The sequence below is a fragment of the Callithrix jacchus genome, chromosome 4, assembly GCF_049354715.1.
Source record: "Callithrix jacchus isolate 240 chromosome 4, calJac240_pri, whole genome shotgun sequence".
Taxonomy (NCBI): Eukaryota; Metazoa; Chordata; class Mammalia; order Primates; family Cebidae; genus Callithrix; species Callithrix jacchus.
In genome coordinates, this window is record NC_133505.1 from 5,992,709 (window position 1) to 6,016,635 (window position 23,927).

The following is a 23,927-nucleotide window of genomic DNA, read 5'->3' on the forward strand; positions in this document are numbered from 1 at the left end:
ACAGTTCAGTTCTTAATTATACAGCCGAGTATTACTGACTCTTTTTAGATGTTTATTATTATTTTGGTAACTACTCAAAACTCCTTGGGAACAAGTGTTTATTTTTCACTAGCCTTCAAAACACACAGCACAGTGTGATTATATAGTGGGTATTCAACAAAGATTCGTAATTGATTAACTTCTCTATTTGCATTAGAGGAGGTAGATAACTGCTTGTATTTCTTTTTTCTGGAAACAGTAGGAAGACTGTCTTTGAATTGGAAGCCGAACAGTGAAGGTCCATTTCAGGCATAAAGAAAATTGCTAATTATTCTACACTAAGAAACAACTTAAGTTTCATAGCATAAATATTATTTGCTGAAAGCAATGACAATAGAAAGATCCAGTAGGGCAAGAGTGGTTTGGAGAAAAGCAAAAGCCAAATGTGACTAAAAATAGACTTTATAGTCTGGCGTTTCCACAGTGAGTGAGTTTTCCCGACGTTGCTAATGGTGTCATCTTCAACTAAAGGTTTAGAGGTAAAACAAGAGCAAAAGAATTGGAAATAGTATGCTTCTAGTATTCATATCAGCAAATATAGCTGCTTCTCCGTCTCTTTGGGCACTTGGGAGGTTTGTATTGGTATTTCCTTGATCTCATGTGACTTGCTTTGGCAAAAGAAATTAGAGTGAGATTGGTATCACTTCCAGCTGGAAGCTTATAAGCCAACGTGGGATTTGTCATGTCTCTGTTTTCTGCCTCAGGGATCGTGGAAATATGTGATTCTCCATAATTCTGAACTCCTGAAGACCTATCACGGATTGTGAGTGAATAACAAAGCTTTGTTGTTTAAGCCACTGAGATTTTTGGGGGTTTTATTTTAGAATGATCTAGTTCAAGGCAACCTGCAGGCAGGCTGCCTTTTTTTTTTTTTTTAGTTTTGTTGAAACACAGGCACATGCTTTTGTTTATGTATTATCTATGGCGACTTCCATGCTACAGCCGAGTTGAGTAATTGAAAGAGACTGTACAGGCTGCAATCCAAAAATACTTATGTTTACCATTTAAGAAAGTTTACTGACCTCTGACCTAGTCTGTGCTGACTACAATAGACCTAGAGGTCTCTGGTAAATGTCTTTAGATGGCTACTTTCTATGTTGTACACAAAACAAAAGATGTTGACAGTAGCCAGTGTCTAAGATGGCTTTAGTGATCCCTGCCTCTTGATATTCACACTCTTGTGCAGTCCCTTCCCACACTGAGTAGGGCTGACTTCCTCCCTCAATAAGGAAATGATAGAGTATTGGTTCTTTGCCTAGGTCATCAAAGATATTGTGGCTTCCAGCTTCCTCTTTCTGAGATCGCTTACTCAGAAGGAAGCCAGCTACCATGTTGTGAGGATACTTAAAAAGTCCACATGGTGAGAAACTGAGGCCTCCTGCCAACAGTCACATGAGTCGAACCTTCAGATGACTGGTACTTTGGCCAAAATCTTGACTGCAACCTCATGAAAGACTCTGAGGCCAAATTGTAAAGCTGCTCCCAAATTCCTGATCCACATCAATATGAGATAATAAATTTTTGTTATTTTTAAGAGGCAAAATTTTAGGGCAGTTTGTTTCAAATTGATAACATGAAGTGTTCAAATGAAAAAGTATACTGGTGCCCTGTATACTTATGTATGTATATCTTGCACATAGGCGTATATATATGCAAACATATATTATTACTGAACAAAGAATTCGTGGATGTTCAAAATTACAGTATACTTGTATGATTTTAGTAAGTGGAATTACCTTATCTGTGGAAGAAATTATTATATATGTATATATCTTTCCCATTCCTTTTCCACACTTAATCTCTGTGGAATAGAGGGTGGAATGTGTTCTGGGAATGGAGGAAAAAATTTCTAAAATATTTAAATTTTTTTGATATGCTAACTGCTCAAATTCACCTTAAGTTCTTTGTGTGTGGGAATGGGGTAGGAAGAGTGGCCTAAGGATGATGATGGATTTCTGACGGAAGTGTCAGAAGGTCGCGTTTTCAATTTATGTACTGTAACCTTCCTAAACATGTTAAACGGAATAGAAAGAACATTTTGAATTGTGGGAGTGACATCTGGAATCTAGAAAATGATTTGAAAGGAAATTAAAAAGGAGTCAAGCAGCAAAAGTCTGTGAGAGCCTGAGGTCAAGGAAAACTAAATGTAAGTGTGTTTGATAACAACGAAGACCAACAAGCAAAGTTAACGGGTAAAAAATTCCTTATTAAATGGTACCAGCAGATATGTTTGGACAAGAATCTGCACAGCTTTAACCCAAAGTGTAAACAAAAGGTATATAATTCATATTTTTGGATAATGCTGGTGGGCATAAAGCATAAGAAGTGGAAAAGAAAAAAAGAAGGCAAGCGGGAGAAAAAAAGCAGCAGCAGGGAAAAGAAGAAGTTAAAAAAATAAAGAAAATACATGGGCCAGAAGTACTCACCTGAAAATGCCTCTGGTTCCTAACCCTGTCCCAGACTTCAGAACAATGGCTGCCCCCTGAGCAAATCTCATTTCTTTTGTCTTTTTCTCTTTTGAGATGGAGTTGTTGCCCAGGCTGGAGTGCTGTGGTACAGTCTTGGCTCACTGCAACCTCAGCCTGCCCGGTTCAAGCGATTCTCCTGCCTCAGGCCCCTGAGTAGCTGGGATTACAGGCGTACACCACCACACCTGGCTAATTTTTTTGTATTTTTAGTAGAGACGGGGTTTCATAATGTTGGCCAGGTTGGTCTCAAACTCCTACCTCAGGTTATTCACACAGAGTGACCTCCCAAAGTGCTGGGATTACAGGCTAGAGCCACCGTGCCTGGCCCAAACTTCATTTTTTAAGCCTACAACTTGTTTTAGGCCTTCAGTAAATATTCAACTATCAGCCTGCAAATAAGCACTGACCTCTATAGTTTGGGCTTTTATGAAATAGGGGCGAGACTAAAGAAGAAATTACCAAGCTATCCACTGACACCCCTAAAAAGGGTAAGAAAAGCTCATAGTTTCTCCTTCTAATACCCTTTTTTCATAACCATGCAGCTGTGCTGTGGATGGGAGGTCTGTATGTGCCAGAGTATGTGCTGAGAAAATCCCCATTGGACTGTTAAATTTTATTAACGCACAATACCGTAATTATCCGAGATGGTAAATCTGTAGGGTTGAAATCTGGAGATAAGATCCCTGGTGTGGCTGCTTTCAGGATCAAACCGTAGAGCAACAGAACTTGTTCTCAAGGCCTGTGGAGTCTAAACATAAACTTGATCTGTTGAAGACGTTTATCTTGCATATTGAACTGTTAATCATAAACATGGCCAAAATTCAAGGCCCATATCTGACAAATTTCATAGCGCTAATGAAGGGACAAAACGTTTGAGAACCCCTGAGAAGTCCAACATGCCTGAGGATGTTGAGAAACTAGATTTCTGTAAAAGAAGAGCCTGTGTGTACCTACAACGTATGTTTTAAAGAGAAAAGAAAAGGTCGGTACTTTTTAGAAAAGCGAAGACCAGCTGTTAAATACTTTATTGTCAACCTTTTGTCATATATTCAGGCTATGTAAGCACTGAGAAGTCATTTTCTAACTTGCTATAAACGTCAGAGACTGGGATTATCCAGGGTTGTCCTTTTTTAAGGTTGGAAGTTAACACAGGAGCCCTCCCAAACCGGTCTAGATTGCGTTTCTTCAGGAAGAGGGCTGGCATAGAATCTTTATAAGGTGTTATTTCATTAAAATGTAACCTCTGCAGTGGTATCTGCATTTCAACCAGGGAAATTTCAGTGTAGCTAGTGGTATAATTTAAAACTCGAACAGCAAAATTAAGCAGATATTTTTAGCCAAGGTGCCACTATCCTCACTCCATGGATCCCACTGTATTTGAAGCAGCGTAATAACCTAAGTAAGCCATTTCTTTTTCTTTTTGAGACAGAGTCTCGCTTAGTCACCAGGCTGGAGTGCAGTGGTGTGATCTTGGCTCAATGTAATCTCTGCCTCCCGGGTTCAAGCAATTCTCCTGCTTCAGCCTCCTGAGTAGCTGGGATTATACACACCTGCCATCACACCCAGCTAATTTTTGTATTTTTAGTAGAGATGGAGTTTCACCATGGTGGCCAGGATGGTCTCAATCTCTTGACCTCGTGATCCACCCGCCTCGGCCTCCCAAAGTGCTGGGATTACAGGTGTGAGCCACCGCGCCCGGCCTAAGTAAGCTATTTCTAACATAACGAAATGCATTTTTTTCCAGTTACAGAAGCTAAATCTTAAGTGAGTGCTCTCTGACTTTTACCTGAATTTCATTGAGGAATGTTTGGTCATGGCTTTTAAAAATTTTAGTTCCTTTGATTACCTTCTTATTTTATAGTCCTTTCAAGAGAAAATTGAGCTGGCAGTGTTTTCTTCCTCCAGGGCGCATTGCTGCTATTTCTTGGCTCATCTCATTAAGACCTAGTACAGTCCCAAACACACAGTGTCATAGAATTTGCTCAGCTGTGACCAGGTGTCTCCAATTCTGTTCCATAGTAGCTGAAACTAAAAACTTCATTTTTTCCTCAACATCTGCTCCATACTGTTTTTTCATGGTTATTATAGCAGTAAAAAAAATTCTTCAAAGGTGTATTAGCTAAAACAACAAAAGCACAAGGGACAAATGAAAAAAACAGATAAGTTGGACTTTATTAAACATTTTTGTGCTGCAAAGGATACCGCCAAGAAAGTGAAAGAACAGAATGGGGGAGATTATTTGCAAATTATCTATCTGACAGGGAACCTGTATCTAGAATAAATAAATTCTACACCTCAATCATTTAAGAAACTTTTTTTTAAATTAAAAATGGGCAAAAGGCTGGGCTTGGTGGCTCATGCCTATAATCCCAACACTTTGGGAAGCTGAGGTAGGTGGATCACTTGAGGTCAGGAGTTTGAGACCAGCCTGGCCAACACGGTGAAACCTGTCTCTATTAAAAATACAAAAATCATCTGGGAATGGTGGTGGGGGCCTGTGGTCCCAGCTACTCAGGAGGCTGAGGCAGTAGAATTGCTTGAACCCAGGAGGTGGAGGTTGCAGTCAGCTGAGATCGTGCCATGGCACTCCAGCCTGGGCAACAGTGTGAGACTGTGTCTCAATAAATAAATAAATAAATAAAAATGGGCAAAAGATCTGAATAAATATTTCCCCAAAGAAGATATTAGAATGGTCAATAATCACATGAAAAGATGCTCAACATCATTAATCATTGAGTAAAAGAAAATCAAAACCACCATGACACCAGGCACAGTGGCTCACTTCTGTAATCCCAGCACTTTGGGAGGCCAAGGCAGGCAGATCACCTAAGGTCAGGAGTTCGAGGCCAGCCTGACCAACATGGAGAAACCCTGTATCTACTAAAAATACAAAATTAGCCGGATGTAGTGGCTCATGGCTGTAGTCCCAGCTACTCAGGAGGCTGAGGCAGGAGAATTGCTTGAACCTGGCAGATGGAGGTTGTGGTGAGCCAAGATTGAGCCACTGTACTCCAGACTGGGCATCAAGAGCAAAACTCTGTCTCAAAAAAAAAAAAAAAAAAAAAAAACCAAAAAATTAAAAAAAAAAACCCACCACCATGACATACTTCTTCATACCCACAAGGATGGTAATACTAAAAAAGACAACATAACAGGATTGTGGAGAAATCAGAACCCTCATATACTGCTAGTGGAAATGTAAGATGGTGCAACGGACTTGGAAAACATCTGGCAGTTTCTTACACGGCAAAAGATAGAGTTAACATATATGCCAGTAATTCCGCTCCCGCATATATATCAAGAGAATTAAAAACATCTACGCAAAAGCTTTTAAATGAACGTTCACAGCAGCATTACTTATAACAGCCAAAAGGCAGAAACGAACCAAATGTTCATCAATTGATGACTAAAGAAAATACAGAATATTCGTACAATGCAATGTTATTCCACAACAAAAAGGAATTAAGTACTGATATATGCTACAACATGAACCTTGAAAACGTTATGCTAAGTGATGAAGCCAGTCGCGAAGGACTACATCATGACTTCGTTTATATGAAATTTCAGAAAAGGCAAATCTTTAAACAGAACACAAATTAGAAAGAAGTGACTGCTAATGGGTACAGAATTTCTTCTTGGGGTGATAATGTGATGAATATATAAAAACCACTGGATTGTACACTTGAAGTAGGGAAATATGGCATGTGAATTATATTTCAAGAAAGCTGCTTTTTAAAACATTCTTCCATGAAGCTGATCATGGATACAAGTCAGGGCAAGGTCAAGAACGTATGAGCCGCTGGGCGTGGTGGCTCACGGCCTGTAATCCCAACACTCTGGGAGGCTGAGGCAGGTGGGCCACCTAAAGATCATACTAGCTCGTATGTCTCACTTTTTTTTTTTTTTTTTTTTTTGATGGAGTCTCGCTCTGTCGCCGAGGCTGAAGTGCAATGGAGCGATCTCAGCCCACTGCAATGTGTCTCGCAGCTTCAGGCAATTCTCCTGCCTCACCCTTTCGAGTAGCTGGGCCGCAGGCGCCTGCCACCATGCCCGGCTGATTGTTTTATGTTTACTAGAGACGAGGTTTCAGCGTGTTGGCCAGGCTGCTCTCGGACTCCTGACTTCAGTGATCCGCCCTCCTTGGCCTCCGAAAGGGCTGGGATTACAGGCGTGAGCCACCCGTGCTCGGCCTAATTTTTAAAATCTTTCATTTTAAAACCAATGCCATAAACTACATGAAGTTTTTTAGTTTGACCCACGTGAGTTTTCCACAGCTACATCATTTTGAAAACAAATCTGCAAAGCACGAGCAAAATGCAAGCTTTACCTCCCGAGATCAGAAACTGTTTGGAAACCTCGGGACTCTCATCCTTTGGTTCTGAACAACTCACACTGGAGCGTGGGTGCCGGTTATTCTTTTGGTTCATTTTCTCAGCTCGCTGGCAGAAACAGTGTTATTACAGCTGATGTACTTTGATTTCACCAAGTGAAAAGTAGTCACTGGGATCCCAATGGACTTCTAAACTCTCAGCAGAGATACCGGTATTGCTTACGTGGAGTACTGACCTTTGCTAAGTACTTACATAACTGTGTTTTAATGAGCACAGTAGAGCTCTGAGAAATGGACTCGATGCTCTTTGGTGCCAAGGACGTGCGATTCGGGAGCAAACGTTCTGATTGAAGACAGAACCACACATGGGACAGGTTGGGTCTGTTAGGTCTGAGGTCTTGAGGAATCCTAACAAATTATGTTGACAGTAGGGGGCAAAAATGCACGAGTCAGACTGGGCTGCGCCTCTCCTAAGCCACAGCAGCAACGTCAGAACAGCGTCTTTGACCTTGTTCGAAGCTTGAGGACCGCCCTCCCTGCCTGCGCACGTGGCGGGGTGGGGACAGAGGAAAGGGGCACTAACGTGAAACATCGGCTCCAGCACGTCGCTTAAATTCCAGGGGTCGAAGTGAGTTCCAGGCTGCAAGATACCCCGGGGCCGACCCCCCGAAGGGCTAATGATTGTAAGAATCGAAATAAAAATCTTCCAGTCTTCCAACATCTTTCCTTTTCCTTCTGCCCTCGCCCACTCTCCGCCCACTTCCCCGGCTCTGGCCCGCCCAGCTCGCTGCTTCGGCTCCTTCCCGCGCCCAGCCTTACTCTGAGAAGCTGACGAGACTCGGAAGTGCGCCTCCATCCGGGTGTTTTGTTGAGGAGGGCAGAGGGCGTGCGTTTATGATGTCATCAGGGCGGGGCGAAGAGCCAACTCCGGAGGCTGGAACTTCCTGAAGAAGAGGGGGCCGAAGGAGTGGCGGGGGGACCCTTTCCACGCCCCTCGAAAATTCCATACAGGAGAAGAGAGGAGTGTTAACTCTCAAACTCCCGTTTGAGGCGAGATTGCTGAAACGGAAACGTTAACTTCAAAGACTCAACTTTTAAAACACTTGTTACTATTCTCTCCTCTTAATCTGTTTTTCCCTTTTTTGGTAACCTTGAAAACTTTCCTATCTCCAATCCTTTCTCCCCCTTTGATCCTGCGCAAATGGTGAGGTCCCGCAGACGCGCAGTCGCAGTCACAGTCGAACCGGGGCGGTGCCGGTGAGAGGCGGGTGACGCAGCGGCCGTCGCTGCCATTTTAAGTTGTTTGTTCTCGCTTCTTTTCTCAAACGCGACTCTGCCCCGGACCCGGGAGGCGCCCGAGGCCGTCGCCGCTTCTGCAGCCATCGGTGGGGGGGGGACGAGGCGTTATCGCCGCGGACGCTCAACAACCGCTTCGGCTATTCCCCCCTCCCGGTCCCCTCGACCTTTCCTGAGAGCCGGAATCCGATTGTAGGGGGAAGAAAGACTCAAGAGCAGATGCTTGAACTGAAATAACTTTATTTTGGGGGGTTTACTTCGCTGATCCTTAGCGCAGGGCTTCCTTTCCTTTCCCCCGCAGCCGCCACTACCAATCCAACTCCCCATCTTTCTCCTCGTTTTTCCTCTTTTTTCTTTTTCTTTCACTGTCGCCGCTGTCTCCGCGTCCTTCCCCTCCGTCGCCGCCCGGGGCGCCGAGCCAGACTATGGGTCCCAGGTGGGGGCTGAGCGGCGGCAGCAGCGCGGGCGGCCCGGTCACAGTGCGCACTGCAGCGGGGATGGCGGGGCTCAGTTGGCTGGTGGTTTTCTCTTGACATGGCTCCTGCCAGTGCTGCGAGCAGCGCCCCCGCCGCCGCCTCCTCTTTCGCCGCCGCCGCCGCCGCCGCCACCGCTCCGCCCGCAGGCTGCGGCTAGAGGGCCCAAACCCCGCCCGAGAGTCGGTCCGTGAGTCCCGGGCTCCGCGGGGACGGGGAGGGGATTTACCCGTCACCTACCCCGCCCTAGCTGCCTCAATTCCATCCCCTGCCCCTCGGGAAACAAACTAACAACCCCACCCTAAACAATCCAAACTTTGGAAACATGGTCTGTTTAACGTGAGAGAGCTAATCCGGGAACTTAATTTTTTGGGGGGAGGGTGGGTGGGCTTACTTCAGAAGTAATATTAACACGGTTATTTTCTTTTTTTCCCACTCATCCTTCCCATTTACCCTCTCCCGCCTACTCCACCCGGGCGGGAATTGTTTCCACGATGAAATGAGTGAAAACCTGAGTGATCCTGTGTCTCCCGTGGTGCGAGTGAGTCGCTGCCGCTGAAGGCAAGGGGCGGGGGTGGGACCTGGGGGTGGAAGGCAGGTGGTCTCTGGGCACCGCCTGGGATTTGGGAGAAGAACCCGCCACCTTTGCCTCAGCAATGCTCAGCAAAAGATAATTCGCACTCCCCACCATCTTGAACTGGGGCAAATCCACAGGGAAGTCTCCCTTGGGGAATGTAGGGCTAGTTGCAGGGCTGGGGTGTTGGGAACCCGGGCATTAATCAGGTCTAACCACAGAGCCGGAATAATTAATACCGTATTATATACCCCTTTTCCCTCTGCCATCATGATTCTCCTTGGCAGCAGCGTTAGCAGCCGCCTGAGGGTGAAAATGTGGGTGATGGGGAAGTTGGTAATGACTCCGCTGTTTTTTCTCCTGGCTCTTTTGGGCAGCAGCTGCCCGCCCCCGGTATACACTGTAGTTGATTGCAGGGAAACCCTGTACCTCTCCCTTTCCTTCTCTACCGGTTTTGCACTTTTCTCTGTGCTCACCACCAAGTGTAATCAATAACAAGCACTGACAATACATAGCAATAGTGAAATCTGAAATAACTAAGAATTAATTAGGTACTACAGCCATGGAGCTGGCTGGGTGAGATCTAATTGGATATTTCAGTTTCATTCACCTACCCTGTTTTGGTGTTTGGTTTGGTTTTGGTTTTGGTGGTTTTTCCTTTTTTTCCTTTGGAAAGCAAGGATCACCCTTCCTCCTCCCTGTTCCTTTTCTTAATCCCTTTTCTAAAAAGGGGGGAAAATCCGGATGGATTTTAGGGATTGGTCTGGTGTCAGCTGTGTTTTATTGCACACCTAAATCCTGATAATAGGCTTTTCATTTCTCCGCAAAGCCTTTATTTTGGCAGTTAAGCCAAATGTGTTTTCCAGAAAGTTAGTTCAAGTATTTTCTCCTCTTTTTTTCCTTTCTCCCCTCCGTTTTTCCCCTGCTAACCCCAAACGTTATTGTCCAAACATGACTGGACAGCAGCTTTTGTTTCTCGACCCTGTAATATGACAGTCTGCTAATATTGCCAGAAGGTGCAGGTTCTGGGTTACAGTCGTGATTTTCGCTATTCAATCATATTAGCAGGAAAAAAAAATGACTTGTTTCTGTTGTACTTGAGTCTTAAGAAAAAGTGCCCATAGTTTAGTGACAATTTCCAAAGGCTTTAGTACCACCTCTATTTCAAAATGGGGGACCCAAACTCCCGGAAGAAACAAGCTCTGAACAGACTACGTGCTCAGCTTAGAAAGAAAAAAGAATCTCTAGCTGACCAGTTTGACTTCAAGATGTATATTGCCTTTGTATTCAAGGAGAAGGTAATTTAAAGTTCTAAATGATGAATTAGCACAAGTGATTTTTGTAAGTGTGTATTATATGTTACTCTTAAGTTAAAGGGGTGGAAAAAAGTCTGTTTTGTATGCTGTTTCTCACCCTTGGGGTGATTCTTTGAATTGAGCAGTTGCAGCATAACTGAAAAAAAGCTCCTTGAGCGTTCATTGGTTTGGAAGTACTTGAGTCTGAAACTTAGTAGTACTATACACTTTGAGTTGACATGGGGTGGGCAGCATTATAAAATTTTATATGGAGTTAACATAGGAAACCTTACGATGTAATTTAAATATTACCTAATGTAGAGTATAAATAAGATGCTTGAAAGTTTTAAATTGTATTCATACTGTTTATATGCTAAAGTTAGCCTGTTTCTTAAACTTTATGATGTAGGTAACCTTTTCTCATAAGCATTTAATGAAGTATAACACATCTTAACTTTGAGGAGCAATTAAATACTGAAATGGTTAATTTGTGTTAGAAGTGTGATTTTTTTTTTTTTGTTTCTTTTCTACTTCGAGTTCATTTTGGCTTGTATAGAACTGCAGTTTTGAAAAATTCAAAGTGACTTAGAAGAAGTTTCATTTTTGGGGGTAGTGGAGGTCTTAATTAGAATTAGTTCCACAAATAGCAGACACTGAGTTGTGAATAATTAAGGATGGAATGATAAAAACAGTATTTTTCGCGACTTAAAAGGAACGTTTTTAAAAATTATCAACAAGGCTTATTTGATCTGAGATGAGGTTATAAATATAGTGAAATACTACTTGGATTTTGGTGCTTAAATCGTGAGCTAATTTCAGATCAGAAATAAAATCTTAGCGTGGTATCTGTTTAGTATTTGGAAGTTTTCCAGATTGTTCTCTACTGTTAACTCTTTTATTTACTTATTTTTGTAGTTGAGATGGGCCTCACTGTGTTGCCCAGGCTGGTCTTGAACTCCTGGCCTTAAGTGATCCTCCTGCCATGGCCTTCTAAAGTGCTGGGATTACAGGCAGGAGCCGCCATGCGTGGCCCCAGCTCTTAACTCTTTAAGGTTATTTGTAGTTCCGAGCTTTCTTAGCTGCTGAAGTACATTGTAAAGTGATTTTAAAGTACTTTTTGAAGTGACTTTCCCAAGATTGGGTGGTATCAAGGATTTATACCCCCCACTTTTTTGTTTTGTTTTGTTCTCTTGACAAGCTAAATTGATGAGATTGAATTTTAGTTGAAGATGATATCGTGTATGCTCTTTAAATAAATCGAAGATATAAGTGGTGAGACCGGATATTTGTATTTAACGTGTAAATTGCACCAACTAATTCTTGAACACTGAAGATAATCTGGTTTTAGTCTGTGAATGGACATTGTCCTTGCAGCTCCTCTGAATTGTTCATGATATATACTTAATAGTATAGAATTGAGGCCGGGCGCAGTGGCTCAAGCCTGTAATCCCAGCACTTTGGGAGGCTGAGGCGGGTGGATCACGAGGTCAAGAGATTGAGACCATCCTGGTCAACATGATGAAACCCCGTCTCTACTAAAAATACAAAAAATTAGCTGGGCACGGTGGTGCGTGCCTGTAATCGCAGCTACTCAGGAGGCTGAGGCAGGAGAATTGCCTGAACCCAGGAGGCGGAGGTTGCGGTGAGCCGAGATTGCGCCATTGCACTCCAGCCTGGATAACAGGAGCAAAACTCCATCTCAAAAAAAAAAAAATAGTATAGAATTTTTAAAGGTAGGTTTGTGATGAGTACTTGGTCTTGACTGTTCAAAGAGAACTTGTATATATATATATATTTTTTCAGTCTTTCAAATATTGATGGTTTTGGCCGGGTGAAGTGGCTCACGCCTGTTATCCCAGCTCTTTGGGAGGCTAAGGCAGGCAGATCACTTGAGGTCAGGAGTTTGAGAGGCCAACAGGGTGAAACCCCGTCTCTATTAAAAATACAAAAATTCCCCAGGTGTGGTGGCACAGGCCTGTAATTCCAGCTACACGGGAGGCTGAGGCAGAAGAATTCCTTGAACCCGGGAGGCAGAGGTTGCAGTGAGCCAAGATGACGCCACTACCTGGGCAACACAGCGAGGCTCCATCTCAAAATCTATATAGATACAGATGGTTTTGATTATATAGTATCCAGAAAGTAATGGAAATTGATCCATGTAAGGAATAAAACAATTCATTTGTCTGAATAGCATTGTTTTAAAATGGGTGAGATATAATTTTAAGAAGTATGGTGTAAAATAATGCTATGGTTACCGTTATACTATAAAACTCAAGAGTTAAAAAAACATTCTAATGACAGCTTGTACATGTATGATTGGAGGGGGAGAGTGGGGGAAGAACAGAAGGAATTACTTATCTGAAAATGTGTTTTCAGCATATCAGTTACTTCAGACAGTTAAGAATTTTGTGGAGTTAAAGTTACATGACATTGTAATATGAACCGAATGTTAAAAGACTGCTTTGAGTTAATATACCATTTTATTTTCTTTTAGAAGAAAAAGTCGGCACTTTTTGAAGTGTCTGAGGTTATACCAGTCATGACAAATAATTATGAAGAAAATATCCTGAAAGGTGTGCGAGATTCCAGCTATTCCTTGGAAAGTTCCTTAGAGCTTTTACAGAAGGATGTGGTACAGCTCCATGCTCCTCGATATCAGTCTATGAGAAGGGTAAGTTCTGCCTTAAGTCTTGACTTGATAAATTTCTGTGGATTAACCTTGCATTCCCCCTACACCCTTAAAGTGGGTAGCTATGATGTGACCAATCTCTTCAGGGAAATTTGTCTTTGTGCATGTTGATAACTGGGATCATGACTTTAAACACGCACTGTGTTTATATAGGGTTAGAAAAATACATTTTTGCCCAGACCAGTCTTACGTGAATAAAGTATATAAAGGGATTTCTTTAATCCATGATAGGTGCTGATGATAGCAGTCTCTGTTTTTTTTTTTTTTTTTTTTGAGACTTACCCCGTTGCTGATGCTGGAGTGCAAGTGTGATCTTGTCTCACTGCAGCCTCTTCCCCTGCACGTTCAAACAGTTCTCCTGCCTCAGCCTCCTGAGTAGCTGGGACTATAGTTGTATACCACCACACCTGGCTAATTTTTTCTATTTTTAATAGAGGTGGAGTTTTGCCATGTTGGCCAGGCAGGTCCTGACCTCAGGTGATATGCCTGCCTTGACCTTCGAAAGTGCCGGGATTGCAAGTATGAGCCACTGTACCCGGCCAGTAGCCAACTGTTTCTAATAATTTAAGTGTTACTCATAAAGTTGTTTTTTAAACTTTTTTTTTCTCCAGTTTCCTGGTTTCAAGTTGTTTTAAATTTTTTTAGATAGGTTTGTTTTTTAAAATTTGACCTTAAATAAAACATGGATAACTTTGTCATGTTAGGCTCATAATGGTGTGTGTTACTGTTGTGGGATAAGTGACTTATGTCTTTGTTTATTGTATTTCCTTTTTGGGGGAAATATGAATATAAGGAGGTTTTTCCAGCTTTGTAAACTTCTGCAACATATTAAAAGTTAATTTGGGCATACCTGAACCAGGGAATCCTCACAGTTATTTGGGGAGAATGCTGGAGATAACCAGGTACTGATCTGGAAGAGATTTATATACCTTCAAAAATTAATATGGTGACTACAGTAATGAAGCAGAAGTCAGGAATGGAGAAGAGTCGTTTTCTGTTAACATAAAAACAGCATTTGAGCTGTAATAAGATAGTGATTCATATTAAGAGTTGTAAGACATCTTTGTTAAATAGGTTCTGATTTTTAAAGGTGGAAATAAAGACTCAGGGTCTGACAGCACAATAGAAATCAGAGTTTTTGTTAGAGTTTTCACCAGGCACAGATAAACCTAGGTCTTGATGTTAGGAGCACTGGACTGAGTGTATGTGACTCTCTAAGATAAAAATTAAAATTAGGGCTGGGCGCAGTGGCTCACGCCTGTAATCCCAGCACTTCGGGAGGTCAAGGTGGGTAGATCACCTGAGGTCAGGAGTTCAAGACCAGCCAGGCCAATGGCGAAACCCTGTCTGTATTAAAAATACAAAAAAATATTAGCCAGGGGTGGTGGCACACACCTGCAGTCCCAGCCACTCAGAAGGCTAATTAAGTAAAATCGCTTGAGGAGGCGGAAGTTGCAGTAAGCTGAGATTGCACCACTGCACTCCAGCCTGGGTGATGGAGAGAGACTGTCTCCAAAAAAGAAAAAGAAAGTGAGGTCATGAGCTATTCAGATTGTATACAATCCTATTATGTTTACCTCCTAAGATATAAAAAGATACATGGTAGGTCTTTTGTACTTATAAAATGTTTTTATAGGCAAACCCTATAATTTGTGACATTACTTGATGTAGCTGTTTCTTTAAATGTAAACTTTTTTTTCTCTCATCATTTTATAGGATGTAATTGGCTGTACTCAGGAGATGGATTTCATTCTTTGGCCTCGGAATGATATTGAAAAAATTGTCTGTCTCCTGTTTTCTAGGTGGAAGGAATCTGATGAGCCTTTTAGGCCTATTCAGGTATTTTGATCTAAATAAGTGTGATGAGCCTTTCAATATGTGAAAATTGCTAGAACAGAATAGGGTCTAACTTTAGAAATTCTTTGGGAATATGCTTTCTGATGGTTTTATTTCAAATAGTCTCCCCTGTTGGGAATATTGTGTTGCAAGAGAAGAAAGCATCTGGATTATAGAATCTCTTGATATTGTGGTGGTTTCACACACAGTGTGGCTTTGAAATTATGGCTAGAGAAAATCTTTTGAGGTAGACATTTGCTGATTTTTAGAGGGGCCCACGGATGAGCTTCTGATGATCTGCGATTCCTGTACCCTTCACCACACATCCTTCTAAAATAACAACTATGCTACTTCCCGAAGGAGTGTGATTTGAATGGGTGAATAAGTCATTTTCTAGAAGTTAATTTGTATATAAAATCATAGAGGAAAGATGCAAATTTAGTAGTCATTCTTAACCTTAAAATCTTGCTGACTTTTGACTATTTGTCACTTGATGCACTGGATGTTGCTCGAGCAGATGCCCCTCTACTATTAAGGGCATTTACTCATGTCGAACCCAGTTTTATTTATAGTATGTTTGTGTGCAGAGAAGATGGAGATCCACCAAAGTGTTAATTATGCTTAGTTGTAGGTCAGGTATAGCTAACTTACCTTTTTTATTATATATATTTACATATATATTTCCTTTATAGTTTATGGTATATAGCCACAATTTTCTTAAAATAAATATATTTTTATAATCAGAAAAAAATAATGACATTAAGGACTCATTTTAAATACACTAAATCATATACTGGAAGGCTTCTTTAAGCCAATTGTGAGGATTATTTGTCATTTTAAAATTTTGTTTCTACTCATTACCCTGGTGGTGCTTTTGTCATAGACTGTATAAGTTGATACATTTTTCTGCCCCCATGGTAATGTTGCTACACATAAGCTCAAATAATTATTTTTAATCTTTTGAGATTAATTCAACTAAGTTCCGAAGGTAATACATCGGTTACATATATATAAAAGTATTGTATATAGCTGTCCCTGGCATATAATGGTTCAGCTTAAGATTTTTCAACTTTACCATGATGTGAAAACCATGTGAATTCATTGTACTCCTAGACTGATACATCCAGGTAAATTCACTGCAAATTGGTATTGTCCTCAGTTAAGTCACCTTTTGATTTAAGATTATGTTGAACTTACACTGAGTTTCGGGATGTAACATCACAAGTCGTGGAGCATCTGTATTTCTGTCATTTAATGGATGATCTCTGACATGAATGCTGGAGAATATTAATTGAATAGAAAAGGCATGAAAATAAATAGAAAAGGCATGTTTAAAGCTCTCAGAGCAGGGCTGATAACTCTTTAACTGCTCTCTGGAGGTGCTATGAGGATTTTGTTGCCTTTTAGTTAAGGATTTCCCATTGGAAAATTGTAGGTCTGCTTATTACAGTATGTTTTCAAATTTCTAATACCCTGCCTTTCCCACTGGGACCTTATTTGACATAATTAAGCTAACTTTAGTCTTGTGTCAATTACTCTTCTTTGTTGGCTTCTTTTTTTTTTTTTTTTGGAGACAGAGTCTTACCCTGTCACCAGGTTGGAGTTCAGTGGTACAGTCTTGACTCACTGAAACCCCTGCCTCCTGGGTTCAAGCTCTTCTCCTGCCTCAGCCTCCTGAGTAGCTGGGATTACAAGTGTGCTCCCCCATGCTCAGTTAGTTTTTGTATTTTTAGTAGAGACGGGGTTCACCACAGTAGTCAGAATGGTCTTGATCTCTTGACCTTGTGATCACCTGCCTTGGCCTCCCAAAGTATGGGGATTACAGGCGTGAGCCACTGCGCCCAGCTTTTTTTTTTTTTTTTTTTTTTTTTGAGATAGGGTCTTGCTCTGTTGCCCAGGTTGGAGTACAGTGGCATGATCTTGGCTCATTGCAACCTCTACCCTCCACCGAGGTTGAAGCCATTCTTGTGCCCCTCAGCCTCTGAGTAGCTGGGATTACAGGTGTGCGTGATGATGCCTGGCTAATTTTTGTATTTTTTTGTAGAGATGGGGTTTTGCCATGTTGGCCAGGCTGGTCTTGTACTCCTTACCTCAAGTGATCTGCCCACCTTGGCCTCCCAAAGTGGTGAGATTACGGGCATAAGCCACAGCACCCGGCCCTTAGACTTTCTCTTACTGTATATACATGTAATATCACTCCTTAAAATAACTGGGTAAATAAGAGGAAACCAAGACAGAAAGTAGGGAAATAACAGGCCCATGGCAGTTAAGCCTGAACTGACTATGCTCTTAGTTCATTATTCATTATCCTGTACTGTGAAAAGTTACTTGTATTAAAGCATCTTAAAATTCTAGACTGAATATAAGCAGTATGATATAGGTAATAACTTTAGAATTCAACTGTAGTATATAGGTTAATATTGTAAAAACTAATTTGCTTTTGTAAAGCAATTTAAAATGTATAAATATCCTGAATGAGGGGCCTTAAATATAACTCACTTAGTTCTTAAAATGAGAAAAGGAATGGTAAATTTTAACTTGCAGGCCTCTTTTTTTTTTTTTTTGACTCTTGAATTTAATTAATTTTTTTGTAGAGATAGGGTGTTGCTTTGTTTCCGAGGCTGGTCTTGAACTCCTGGGTTCAAGTGATTCTCCTGCCTCAGCCTCCCAAAGTGCTGGGATTGTAGGCTTGAGCCACCACGCGTAGTTAGTGTTTATCAAATTACTTATCATCACTACTTTGCCCAGGGAAAATTCTCTTAATCTTTTTGTTGTTGCTGCTGCTGTTGTTTTGCTCTTGTTGCCCAGTGTGGAGTGCAATGGCTCGATCCTGGCTCACTGCCTCCTCTGCCTCCTAGGTTTAAGCGATTTTCCTGCCTCAGCTAATAGCATGCTTTTGATATGCTTATAATCATATTAAGAATTTAATATTTGAATTGTGCAGAAGTTCAGTATCATTTTACACATAGTATTTTGTGATGCCATGTCATATGTTATGGTTTATAAGAAAAGCTCCTGGGTATAAAATCCTAGATAGCAGTAACTAATGGTTTTTTATTTCTTGCTGTTCTTGATATAACAGAGCAATAAAATTTTTTTAAACCAAGAGGACTAACAATTGTGTGTCCAACTCAGTATTATCTAAATTTTATATTGTTAAATCTAGGTTTCTTGAATCCTCCATCAAGCCTGGTCTTGTCACGTAGCATTTGGTGTTTCCCAGTGCCCAAAAGACATTTTGTGGGAGGATGGAGGAAGTGTTCTGACTTACTTGATAACAGTCTTTTATAACTTCACATATTTTTGAAAACAGCCCAAGGCTAGCTGTGGGAAAAATTCACATAAAAACATAGCCTATCTGTGTCAGGAGCAGAACTATATTTCAGGTGTGGGCTTTACATTTCATATAAATAACTGTCCTATGAAATGGGTTACAGCCTTATTTTGTAGATGAGGAAGCCTGAAGTTTAGGTAAGTTAAGGGATTCGCATAAGGTCATATAACTAGTGAGTTGTGCAGCTAGGGTTGGAATAAACAGATTTTTTTTTTTCAAACAGCAGTTTACAGTGTGCCTCCTAATCGAAAGAAGAGAGATGTCCTTGGGGTTTAAAGTACTATGGCGGGAGTCATGAGCTCGTAGGTTTGAAAATATAATTTTAGGATCATAGAGTACTAGGATTTAGTCATTTTGATGCACAGCGTTCCCTGATCAACTTATGCAGTGGAGTTTATTGTCCAATAGAATTCTCTGCCATTAAGGAAATGTTCTGTATCTCAAGAGATTGTTCTTAATGGTGCCCAGTAGCTATATGTGACTATTAAGCATTTGCAATGTGGCTAGTGTTACTGAAAGATGGAATTATAATTGCTTTTAATCTAAATTTTGCCTGTGATGTTGGCTGTGAAGGTTTGTCATAATTTGTTTTTTAAAGAGGAAGAAATAACCATGTGTGACTATTGGTTGCTATATTGGACAACACAGCTATATGCATATGGATGCAGGTGTTTCAGGTAGTATAACTGGTTTGTAGTTAAATATAAATGTTGTATTTTGCAATTAGGCCAAATTTGAGTTTCATCACGGTGACTATGAAAAACAGTTTCTGCATGTACTGAGCCGCAAGGACAAGACTGGAATTGTTGTCAACAATCCTAACCAGTCAGTGTTTCTCTTCATTGACAGACAGCACTTGCAGGTAAGCTTTTGTTCATTTTTTTAAAACCACTTACAGGCTCATTCAAAAAACTTACTTGTTTGGAAACTTTGTTATACAAGTTACTTAATTCTGTTTTGTCCCCAAAACACTGCATTATTTTTAAAGTTACTTAAAAAACAAATACATTATTTTTGAAGTTACTTAAAAAACATGGTGCCTCACGCTGGTAATCCCAGCACTTTGGAAAGCCGAAGTGGACATAGTGCTTGAGCAAAAAGTATTTCCTAGGCCTCACTGTAGAACAGTGGTTCCCAAATTTTGCCACACATTACAGCTACCTGGAAAGCTTTTTTATTTTTATTTTTTAAATAAAAGGAAAAAACCCACCTCCTGCGAAGCTTTTAAAAGTCATGATTCCAGTGAACAGTAGAGAACCATTGCCCTAGAGCGTTTCTACCAGATGTGTGGGTAACAGATGAACATCACTTGGGAACTTGTTAAAAATGTAGACTCTCAGACTCTAATCAGAATCTGTACTTTAAACAGAACCCTCAGGTGATTTGAAATACATTGTATTTCGAGAAGCACTGCCCTTAACTGTGAAAGGTTAAGGGCCATATATTTAAAAGATCCACATATATTTCAAATAAGCACTTCCATTTGGGCACAGTGGCTCATGCTTGTAATCCTAGCATTTTGGGAGGCTGATGGGGAGGACTGCTTGAGCCCAAGAGTTCAAGACCAGCCTGGGCAACAGAGTGAGACCTCGTCTCTACAGAAAAAGAAATTAGCCAGACATTGTGGCATGCTCCTGTGGTCCTAGCTACTCTGGAGGCTGAGGCAGGGGAGGATCACTGGAACCCAGGCTTTCAAAGTTGCAGTGAGCCATGAAAGCACCAGCACATGAGACCCATCTCAAACACACACACACAGCCAGCCAGCAACAAGTAAGCACTTCCCATTTAAGCAGCAATCCCAAGTATTGCAAATTAGTTTTTAGATGTAGCCACTTGTGTGTGATCTTGGACAGGTAACTTCTGTGAGCAGTATGTTGCTTCTGTGAAATTGAACAAATGTTATTCCTAAGGTTGTTTAATTTAAGATTGTTACATTTGAAATTAGCTAATATAAGAAATTAACTAATACAAGTAAAGTGTGTGTACATATATAGGTTTATTTACATTTGTTGACTTATTCTGACATCTTCAAAGTCAGAGTCCTCATTTTGCCTTGTAGAGATGCTAGATAGTGAAAGATGAACCTTGTAGTTCAATTGGATGTTCAAATGGTAACTACTTTTTAAAAATAAGAGTTTTGATTTAGCTGGTAATACTCTGGGTTTCTTTTAGTCCCTAACCTGCGTATATGCTTAAATCTTTTTTTTCTTTATGTTTTGAGACAGGGTCTCACTCTTTCACCAGGCTGGAGTGCACTGGCATGATCATGGCTCAACACAGCCTTGAGCTCTTCAGCACAGGCGATCCACCTCAGCCTCCCAAGTGGCTGGAGTACAGGCGTGTGCCACCACATCCAGCTAATTTTTGTATTTTTTATAGAGATGCGTGTTTGTCATGTTGCCCAGAATGGTCTTGAACTCTTGGGCTTAAGTGATCCTCGTGTCTCAGCCTCCCAAAGTGCTGGGATTAAAGGTCTGAGCCACCACCCCCAGCCTTAAATTTTTTACATATTCTTCATCCTTTCACTAGCTTCTGTTCTTACTACATCTGCTTTATCTTTCTGTATACAAAAATGACTTTAAACTTGTACTCAAATCTGCCCTCATGAAATGTCTTTAATTTTTTTATAGCAAGTGATCTCTGGTTTACTTCCCTAATTTTTTGGGGGTGGGGGTGGGGAGACGGAGTCTTGCTCTTGCTCTGTTGCGTAGGCTCGAGTGCAGTGGCCTAATCTTGGCTCAGTGCAACCTCCACCTCCTGGGTTCAAGTGACTGCTTCAGCTTCCCAGGTAGCTGGGATTACAGGTGCCCACCACTACACCGGGCTAATTTTTGTATTTTCAGTAGAGACGGGGTTTCACAATTTTGGCCAGGCTGGTCTTGAACTCTTGACTTTGTGATCCATCCACGTTGGCCTGCCAAAGTGCTGGGATTACAGGCATGAGCCACTGTGCCTGGTCTACTTCCCTAACCTTTTCTCTTTTAATTATGCATAAATTCTCTTAACTCTATTTTTCTTGTATCTTCCATGGGAAGGTTTGTGGGAGATTGACTTCCTGTGACAGTTATGCTAAAGTCTTATATATTTAAAATATTAAAATGTTTCCCCTTCCAGACTCCAAAAAACAAAGCTACAATCTTCAAGTTATGCAGCATCTGCCTCTACCTGCCACAGGAACAGCTCACCCACTGGGCAGTTGGCACCATAGAGGATCACCTCCGTCCTTATATGCCAGAGTAGAGTACTGACCAGCTAAATGGAGAAGATCAGAGAATGCAGCAGCGTTTTTTTTCTTGTTTTCTTACCACTTTATTCTTTCATAGTTTAAAGAAAATGGACTCATGCACAGAACACTATGCATTTTGAAACTTGTTCATCCTGGATTTTTTTAAATCATTTTTATCTCAGAACTTAAAAAAAATTGGATGTCTTCTGCGCAGACTGTGTGAAAGAAGATGCTTTGCACGTTTGCTGCGCTGCACCAGTACCCTACTAAAAATGTGAAAGGAAAGGACTGCATTGTACGCCGAAATGCTTAAATGTATCTGAAAGCACAAGGTGTGACACTCATTTGTATGGTCTTCCCATGTGTGCTGGTTTTTGCCTCTTTGACATCTGTCATCAGTATTTAGAGGGTGAGAAGTGAATGTAACAGGTATAAATAACATTTTTAAAAACATAATAGCTTTGCTATAATCACAGTTGTTCCAGAGCACTGTCAGAATTCAATTCTAATGATCAGAACTGGTTGTTTAAAAAAAGAAAACACAACCATGGGAAAGAAATCTTAAATGAAAAACGCATCTCATTGTAGGCTTTTGCCTCATACTTTACTGGGCCATGTTTGTTTCCTGGTACTCATAAATATATGTATTTTTTTTTCCAGATCTCTTTCCCCAAGTTGCTATTGTGAGAGTATTCTGCTGTGTGTGGATGCAGTTACACACTTGAAAGCAGATCTGGAGTCTGAGTAGCTATAAAGCAGCTAGAAAACAGAAGTACATTCATAGCTGCAGAAACCGTGATAGGTAGAAGACTTTCCTTTTTGGTTTTGGTTTTGTTTTTTGGTTTTACAGAGAAGAGATTTCTATTACAAAGAAAATTCCAGTGAATTGTGCAGAAATGGTTTCTACACCATCCGAAAGAAAAACTTAAGAGGGTGTTTTGAGAGTTATAAAGTTGGAATCTTAAATTGTAAAATTAACCATTGAGTGTCAAAGTTCTAAAAGCAGAACTCATTTTGTGCAATGAACATAAGGAAAGACTACTGTATAGGTTTGGTTTTTTTCTTTTAAATGAAGAAAAGCTTTGCTTAAAGGTTGCATACTTTTATTGGACTAAATCTGAATGATCCTACTCCTTTGGAGTAAAACTAGTGCTTACCAGTTTCCGATTGTATTTAGCTTCTGGTTGGAATTCGAAAAAAAAAAAAAAAAAAAAAAATGAAAACCTAAATAAAATAGGTGAAAGTTCCCTGACTATTCAGGTGAATACACAAAGTTTGAAGTGTTAACTTTTTTTTTTCCATTTCATTGATGTTACTGGTCACCTTAGGGGATTATTTCATCTGATAGTCTGGGGCTAAACAGTAAATTCAGAAGAAAAATACCTGACAATTGAGTGTGTAACTTCAGCAAGAATAGGTATCAAGGATATACTGTCAACTTCCAACAGCAGCCTGGCCTTATGCCTTGCTTCATGGGAAAATGGCATTTTAATTTCAAAATGCTTTCAGGTGTCCTCTTACCATTTAAAAGTTAGAATTCATTTGAAATGACATTTTGAATGTTTGTTATAGCCAGGTACTGTTGTAAGCTCTTGTCTTAACCTCTCAACCTTGGGTGGAAACAGATGCAAAGGTTTAATAACTTGTTCAAGCTCAGATCATAAGTAGTGGAGGATTTAAAACCAGGCTCTCTGGCTCTAGGGTGTACGCTCTTAATTTACCATATTGAATTATTCTTTTGTTAACCAAGTTAGGCATTTCAGCAGCCATTTAAGTTTTTATTTTTGAATAATTTAGAAAAGTTGCCAGAATAGTATGAAAGCTCCTGTGTAATCGTTACCCTCACTTTTACTATTTTGCCACTTATTTTTCATTTTCTTTGTACATATATTTATACAGATTTCCTGAGCCATTTAGATTTGTTGCATACTTTGTGCTTCCTTAACCTTTCCTTAGTACTTTGGCATATGTTCCAAGTACGAGACTATTACATAAAACTATAGAAAAGTTACCAAACTCAGGGAGTGTCACACTCTATCATCCATATTCCTTTTGTTGTCCCAATATCCGTGGTAGCATTTTTTAAAAATCCCCCTGGAGTACAGGATCATTGAATTTAGTTGTCCTCGGTTGTCTTTAATGTGGACTGTGTTTCACGACCTCGGCGTTTTTTGGAGTACAGGGCAGTTTTTCTTGTAAATTGTTACTCGTTTTGCATTTGAATAGTTTGTTCATGCTTAGATTGACATTATACCCTTCTCAAGCATACTCCGTATCTTCTCTTCATGATGTTACTTCCGAGCACCTGATCAAAGTGTGCTGGTTTTGCCCTATACACGGTATTTATTACTAGCAGTCTTGGAAACA

The 23,927-nt window shown here is 40.7% G+C and overlaps 1 protein-coding gene and 1 long non-coding RNA gene across 5 annotated transcripts; both read left to right on the forward strand.

Moving 5' to 3' along the window:
- The first annotated feature begins 468 nt into the window (after positions 1–468).
- LOC118152735 (uncharacterized) lies at positions 469–802 on the forward strand. Its single transcript, XR_004741475.3, has 2 exons — positions 469–611; positions 744–802. It is a non-coding gene; the product is annotated as an uncharacterized LOC118152735 (long non-coding RNA).
- A 7,323-nt stretch (positions 803–8,125) lies between these two features.
- On the forward strand, positions 8,126–22,833 carry C4H6orf62 (chromosome 4 C6orf62 homolog). Of its 4 annotated transcripts, none has more exons than XR_004741469.3 (6): positions 8,126–10,478; positions 12,970–13,146; positions 14,881–15,003; positions 19,062–19,196; positions 21,449–21,892; positions 22,221–22,833. XR_004741469.3 is itself a non-coding variant. In XM_035294766.3 (5 exons), the coding sequence occupies exons 1-5, from the start codon at positions 10,350–10,352 to the stop codon at positions 21,572–21,574; spliced, it is 690 nt and encodes a 229-aa protein (XP_035150657.1). In that variant the 5' UTR covers positions 8,126–10,349; the 3' UTR covers positions 21,575–22,833. The 4 variants fall into 4 exon arrangements, 2 of the variants coding, with proteins under 2 accessions (XP_035150657.1, XP_035150658.1); XR_004741470.3 differs by having other exon boundaries at positions 8,126–9,147; XM_035294766.3 differs by having other exon boundaries at positions 21,449–22,833.
- Positions 22,834–23,927: the final 1,094 nt, after the last annotated feature.